Here is a 7,591-nt window from a genome sequence, read left to right as displayed (position 1 = left end):
CTAGCCCCTCAGAGCGAAGGGAAATAATACCACTCCTTTATGGAAAACTTTTAAGAGAAGCAGCTCTAAGCCAGCATGTTACTACAGTGCAAATTCAAGGGTGTTTTTAGAACATATTACAAGAGCTAGTAATTTGCTGTTAAACTTTTTGGAGCTTAGCAAGAGCATGTGGCACAGAAAAGCAAATGTAACAAAAAAATTATCTTATTTCTAGCAAGATTATAAAGCAAAGACTCAGGTAGACTACTGCATGTTTATTGATAAACAGCATTTCCTTTTTGAAAACAGGTTTTGTTGGTGGTTTGTTTTTTTTTTTTAAATTAACCTAAAAGTACATAAGCCTTTGTGGACTTTAAGACAATTCACATAGGCGCTTTTGGTGAGGAAACAATGTTCCAGACTACCGGGAAGGAGCTCTATGGCACAGTCCCCGCTTCGTTCAGCTTACCGAGTGTTCACCTGCAAAGAAAAATTCACGCAATCAGGTGCAAGAAACTCACAGGATACAGAACAGTTACTTCTCCTCTGACCAAAATCCTGGGTTTTTGGTCACTTTCTTAACTCCTCACTTCAAGGTACAGTATGTATAGTGCATTTCCTTCTGTTCCAATTGCAGTTATTATTAGAAGGCCAAACAGTCCAAGTAGCATGTAAACTGAGACTACTACACAATAATAATATTTTGAAGCACAGCAAATGAGATGACAGTAACTACCCTGGTGCTTGTGAAAAAAAGATTAAAGGAAACATGATGCAAACACTACTCACCACATCATCGATCTTAAGAATACTGCGCACAGTTTCTGTTGCGAGAGTCAATGCGCTCAAAGACACCAGCAGCGGCTGGACAACCAACTCCTCCAAGATGTTGGAAATGCCACCCTATGAGAACAAGTAGCTCTTACTTTCTGCAAGTCAGACTACAGTTAGATGTAGCCAGTTTTCTTCAGTAGAATCCCGAGAAGACCAGTCAACTCGCAATTAGACCGTCAAAGGGCTTGTACTCTTCCATCCTCAACGGGCACGTTCTGGTACGCATCTTCTCCCCCCAAGCACTCGACATACCCAGTCAAAATTAGCCAAGAGAAAAGATAAGCAGTTATGCCAGCTTAACCATGGTGCCAACTGAAAAGAAGATAGCCCACTGTGCTACTCGGACACGTGAGCACCTTCCACTGCAGGTAATACTGATGGATGACTGTAAATGGATCTATTTTGGTAGCTGAAATAATGTTTTTGAAGAGACAGAGGAAGTTTCTTGTCCTGTGGGTACAGCATGTAAGTATCTGCTGTTATCAATACTCTGGATGAGCTGTTAAAGCCTCAGAGGACAAGCTATGATCTACCTCAACACTAATTTTAGAGAGAATACCATGACGAGACACAAACTTGCCCTCTCCTTAGTTTAGCCCCAAGACTAAGCATTTTCCTTGTAATGCCCAGGTATTTTTTTTAGCTATGCTATGCATATACAATTGTTCGTTACCTTTCTGACGTTAATGCCAGCTGTTTTCTCTCCTTGAGCGTGTCTGTTTCTCAGCTCTGTTACAGTTGAAATAGGATTGAGACCTGCGTTTTCAGCCAGCGTGGACGGTATGACTTCCAGTGCGTCTCCATATGCACGGACGCAGTACGAGTCCATACCCCTCAAAGTGCGAGCATACTCGTTCAAGCGCAGCGCCAACTCTATCTCCGGTGCGCCACCTCCTGCAATTAAAGCTCTGAGGACAAAAATTAAAAATAAAAACTCTTTTTATGTAAGTGCATAAATGATTAGCTTTCCATATTAATACACTAAATTACTCTAACCAAACGGAGACATTACCTTTTCTTAACTAAGCATCTTATGACACACAGGGCATCGTGAATTGAACGTTCAGCTTCCTCTAGAACAAGTTTGTTGGAGCCACGTACCACAATGGTTACCGTTTTTCCAGGGTTTGTGCAGCCCGTAATCTAAAACGTAAAACCAAATACTAAGACTGAAAAAAAGGGTTCTGGACAAAAAGAGACTTCAGTTGGTATCTGCAAGTTCTCTAACAGTACCGATGTCTGGCTAAGCCAGACCACTGCACTTCCCAAGTCGGTGGCTACTCAGGTGTTAGATGTAGGTCCTTAAATGTAGTAACTTCAGTAGTAAAAAACATTAAGGTTAGCAGTTGTTATTAAAGTAATTGGCAGATGTTAAGTAGGCATTAACATTTTGTCACTCACTCACCTTTATTAGTTTCCCAGAACCGTTCAAGTTGACCTCCTCTGCCAGCTCAGCAGACCCCAGCATATCAGGAGTAAACTGGTCAATATGAGCAACAGGCTTCGTTCCAATTGTCTGAAAAAATAATGGGGTATTAAAAAAAAAAAAGAGATCCAGAACCTGAAGCGCAGAGTCAGCAACTACACTGCATAATGTTCGTCATATATTACAGTAAAATGCAGTTAGGACAATGGCTTTTACATCTGTCCCGCATCTTTCTAGAAATGTGGCTGCTCAACAGAACAGGAATGTTTTTTAGGGAAATGTCTGCTCTTACATTACAGTTAGAAGATGAAACTTGTGCAAGTGTCATAATAAACTGGCACTGGCTGGGTACTTAGTTTTGGGGTAGACTTTAAACACCGCCGCTACTTTAATAGCCATTTCTGTAACTCACTTTACCTTACATATAAACTCAATGTCATCTCTTTCAATGTCTTTAACCACCATGATCTTCATTTTGTTCAGAAAATGGAGGGCTAGATCACTAAGAGCATCCCTAAAAACAAGAGGAAGTAGTCAGTCCACAGTGCTATTTTAGTACCCGGGTCATACTAGCCAGTTGCATGCTTCTTACCAGTAGTGCTGAAATTCTTCAGACTACAAAGTAGGGATGTCATTAAACTCAAAATATAGACAACACTAGTGCTTTCTAAAGGTACAGCCACTGTTACAGCCAGTCTGACACTCTGCCAAGCGTGACTGTTAGTATTTGGCTTCAATTTTCCAGGTATTCCAAACAATTCCAATTGTTCCCCCAAACACACACAGCAAGCCAGTAAATCGGTACTAACATACCGCAGAATAGACTTCTGAATCAGCAGCACGTTGCATCCAGCCTTCTTAATTTGCTTAACTAAATTTAGAATATAGGCTCTCTCTTCACGCAGTACTCTGTCCATTTGAGCATAATCAGAAACAACTATTTGGTTGTCCATCTATTTAGAAAAAAGAAAAAGAGAAAAACAAGTACTGTGAACAACTGCTGACTTTAAAAGCAAGTGTCAAGATGTTCCACATTCTTTAACTTAGGAGCCTGTGATTCAAAGCAAATAAGCATGACAGTAAAATGTCTTATTAGAGATTGTTTAAATGATGAAGAATATTGGACTTCCGAACTATTTTCTTTCTTCTATCAACTATAAGTTCCTTAAGAGTTATGAGTATCTATGCATTACCCAGCAGACCTTCAATACAGCTGTGGGACAGAGCTGGTATCACATCTTTAAAAAAACAGGTTATCATTACATTTGCATCTCCCAAGTACTACAGCAAAAGGTTTTGTTCTAGTCACAGTTTAACTTACATCCGTCTTTGGAGCAGACAAGCAGAACTGAATCAGGCCAATTTTGGCTTTTTCCACTCTGGTTACACCGGTATTCGCCACCTTCTGCGTCAGGACTAGTCCTTCAACCAGTTCACAATCATCAATTGTGCCTCTGGAAACAAAACCAATCCATGACTCCAGCACTTGGGGAAGGCTGATTTCACAGAGACAAAATTTGCCCAGTTAAAAATTGTTTCTTACCCCAACTTCTTAACAATTTTAATATCTCTGAGGTCCACACTATTAGCTGTACTTGGGTCAATCACCTTCATCACTGCATCCACACTCATTGGAGAAAGTAAACTAGAATACTGACACACAACCTACAGGATTTAACAGCAAACAAAAAAAAAAGTGAGACAACACTGATAAACAGTAACTTCAAAATAATATTGTCATTGTATTTTAGTGTCTTGACTTCTGAATTTTGAAATGGAGCTCTTTTCCCTCCCAGTCCATCAGCCAGATGTCTTAATATGGCATCTTCTTAAGGCCTACTCCATTTAAAGGAAGGAGCAGCTACATTGGTGGGAAAACTTACACTTAAGGGCTTGGGGAAGAAACCTGAATTTGTCTTTCTTGAAATCTTAAGATAGGTCTTTTGAGAGCTTCCCAGATTGTTCTGCTGGAAGGGAAACCAGGACATTTCTCCAGATTTCAATGCTAGTTTAGGAGCTTCTGCCACATCAACAAGAACTGCCTACACAAAAAGTTGGCAAAAGCTCTCAGTATCCCACCTGGTTTTTCTGTTGAAGCTTGTTTATTTTACGCTTACAGTTAACACCTAAGATATTTCACCTAAATATTTCAGACTGAAATTCAGTTTGGGCACTTTCATTTAATCTCAACGAACCACGGCTTTCTGAAAAGTCAGTCTAAGAGAGGGTAGCCAATGTCTGAAAATCAACTAGATTTATGATGCGCAGGGTATTCTTAGTAAGTGAAGAGTAGCACAGACTGGGAAAAGCTGAAGGCTCAGCTAGTCTGGAAATACAAATTCAAGGATCAGTCATACCTTCGAATTCAGCGAAGTAGTCGCACTATTCAGCAAGGTTTCTCTGTCACTCAGTTCAACCGGCTGCGCCATGTTGGTCAATACCTCAATACCTTTATCCAAAGCTTTCTGGAATGACTCTGAAATGATGGTGGGGTGAATTCCTGTGGATAGTACAAAAAGGCTGTTAGACAGTCATGCTTTCGCACCAATAGTTTTTTGGGTTTTTTTCTCACCCTTTCCTTCCGTTTTAAGATTGATTTAGAGAGACTCATGTCAGAATCAACTGAAGGCATTTTAGCAAAATGTGTTCTTCATGAGTATATCACCTCCCTTATTACTTTCCACTGTTAAAAGCTGAGGAAAAAAGCTGTCGTGTTCCTAATAATTTGTCCTCACACACAAGTACAGTACATTTCCCTGCAACGTCTGACATCCCACAAACATAGTTTCTCAAGGGTTTCTTTACCCTTAGCATTCTTAAAGCTGCCACTGTTCAGGTAATACCTGCGAGGAGCCTGACAGTGGTTTTATTTCAGATTTTCAAAGACTGTTTTTCCACAGTCGTTTATGAAGTTCCTCGATTCTTCTGTAGTGTGCGATATATGCTTTATCTTTTCAAAGGGGGAAGCTTATGGGGAAACGTTACAAAGGCACCTTCTAACTACCTCTTGCGGTAGAGGATGCCAGGCTGCTTGTCCCGCAGTACCATCAGTACCGGGAAAGGAGGTAAACATAAGCGAACCTTTGGTAGGGGCCAGAAAGAGGACAACAAGCAAAACGGTGTGTATCGAGATAAGGCAAGTGTATAAAGTCCAGATCTGAGACAGAAAAGAACTCTGCAGGTCCAATCATCCTTGTTCTATTTCCAGTGCACACAGGAGCCGAATTGTTATCCGGCTGGATAGCTCAAAAAGCTCCTGAACTGCACGGAAGATGACCACAAGAGAAAAGCCCGAGCTAATGGAACAGAACCTACACTAACTATTGCATTCCAGAATTCATGTCTTTCCTTGTCCGGCCTTTCTCAAGGTCCCTATATTCTAAGTGATGGGAGGTGATAAATTTGCTAAGTATAAAAACACCCTGTAGAATCACTGGTCTCACATTTCATTTATACCTTCTTATACTATCTCTCCGTCCATGCAAGAAGTACAAGTATAATCGAGGTTTTTACAAGCGAACATTTATCACACTATCTAGGCACTATTTCCTGTATCAATAGTAATGCATTCAATTAAAAATAAAAAGCTAAACAGATTTTTTAATCAAAAGTGGGACTCGAGTGAAACCTCAGTGTGAAGACTCGAGTCACCTTTCATGCTTCAACTGGAAACAGCTACTTTATTACTTTGTTATAGACGCGCCAGCAGATAGAGGACTCAACTACGCCCAGTCATGTTTTTATATTAAATAAATATATTTACCTTTCTGAAGAAGTCTGGAACAGGCATCCAAAAGGGCTCCAGCAATGACAACAACAGATGTAGTGCCATCACCAGCTTCAATATCTTGTGCTTTCGACAGCTCTACCAACTAAAAAAACAAATTATGGCAAAAGTTTGTATGTAATGCTACCTAATTGCAAACACTGACAATTAAAAAAAAAAAAAGATATTCAAGGATGCAGCGCTACTGAAGTCAACCTTAGTATCAGGACTAATCATGCCTTTTCTAATTTGAAGCCAGTATCTTTTGCACCTTGCTTTCCATACTTGTACACCTATTTGGTGAAGTACAACTACTGTGAAACAGATCTTTTACAGAGGCAAAGAAGCTTTTCTCCCAAGCTTCAAAATTGACCACACGTATCTAACAGGTCTACCTTTTCCTTTCCTGTAGAAGGGTCGCGGGAAGCTCATTTCCACCCCCAACCACAATCAAATCTAAGAGGCCTACACTTAACTGCCCAAAAAAACAGGCTACTGTACCCTCGGACCAGTGACCATAATGGAACCCATTCTCTTCTTTCATTCTCTTCTGTCCTAGCACTTTAGGACATCACTGACTTTTCTTTCTTAGATGACAGAATAGGATTTGGGCTAGATTCTTGTATGTCTTAAAATATGCCCAGAGGGATTATGCATAAGGAACACCACATAAGAAATAAGGACTCAGAACTCTTCAGCACATCTTACAATCAAAATAAATGTTCCTGGAGCACGCTGCACAAAATTTCTTTCTCTATCCTGAGTGGCAACTGCTCCTCAAATCCACATGAAATTTTTTCTGTCCCAGAAATTAAGCTCTTACGCATATCACTGTTCAAGCAATGGAAAAAACCACTTACCATTTTGGCTGCAGGGTGCAGAACCTGCATTTGTTTCAGAATAGTAGCACCATCATTAGTGATTGTCACATCTCCTTTAGCATCCTGAATCTGAGAAGGAAGAGGAGAAATGTAGTTCTGATCACTAACCACAAATCTTTAACTTAAGTTGACACGCGATGAAAAATATTTTTCCTGACAATGTTATTTCTCAAACTGAGATGGGCACCGAGATCCCACTTTCCCTTAAATAAATGACACTTGGAAAAGATTTCAAGGCAAAAGATAGCATCCTATATACAACATGTTGACTTTACAATATCTCCAGAAAACTTAACGTTTTAAAAATTTAAATATAAGGTTTACCATTTTATCCATTCCTTTTGGTCCAAGGCTTGTTCTAATTGCATCGGCAACAGCTAGGGAGAGAAAAAGATACATTTACAAGTTGATCTACGGAACTACAAGCACTCACTCCATCATTCTAAACATTTCTTCTGAAAAGAAATCATCTCCCTGTATTACACAGCTTCCAGTTATCTTGCCAGCACTAACAATCATCCTTAATAACAGAATGATATAAAACGTTGCAATATCAGGACTGATTTCCACAGTTCTTTTTTTAAACGATTAACAGCCGATCACTTCATTACGACCATTTTAAAATTGAGTAATAACGTGGAAATATTATATGCCAAGTAATCCGACCAAGGCTTGTGTCAAACACCAAATGTAGCATCCCCCAGC

At 39.9% G+C, this 7,591-nt stretch overlaps 1 protein-coding gene across 1 annotated transcript; it reads right to left on the bottom strand.

Annotated features, from left to right (window-relative positions):
- Positions 1–332: 332 nt before the first annotated feature.
- On the bottom strand, positions 333–7,263 carry CCT4 (chaperonin containing TCP1, subunit 4 (delta); the record flags this gene model as incomplete). Its single annotated transcript, XM_009697913.1, has 13 exons — positions 333–459; positions 769–882; positions 1,487–1,721; positions 1,826–1,956; positions 2,219–2,329; positions 2,657–2,753; positions 3,053–3,192; positions 3,561–3,693; positions 3,783–3,904; positions 4,597–4,739; positions 6,003–6,111; positions 6,866–6,955; positions 7,211–7,263. Coding segments are annotated over 13 exons (1,493 nt in total), but the record flags the coding sequence as incomplete, so codon positions are not given.
- Between the last annotated feature and the right edge of the window lie 328 nt (positions 7,264–7,591).

Source organism: Cariama cristata, unplaced genomic scaffold (assembly GCF_000690535.1).
Source record: "Cariama cristata isolate BGI_N322 unplaced genomic scaffold, ASM69053v1 scaffold24793, whole genome shotgun sequence".
Lineage (NCBI taxonomy): Eukaryota > Metazoa > Chordata > Aves > Cariamiformes > Cariamidae > Cariama > Cariama cristata.
This window is presented reverse-complemented; position numbering and strand designations above follow the sequence as displayed.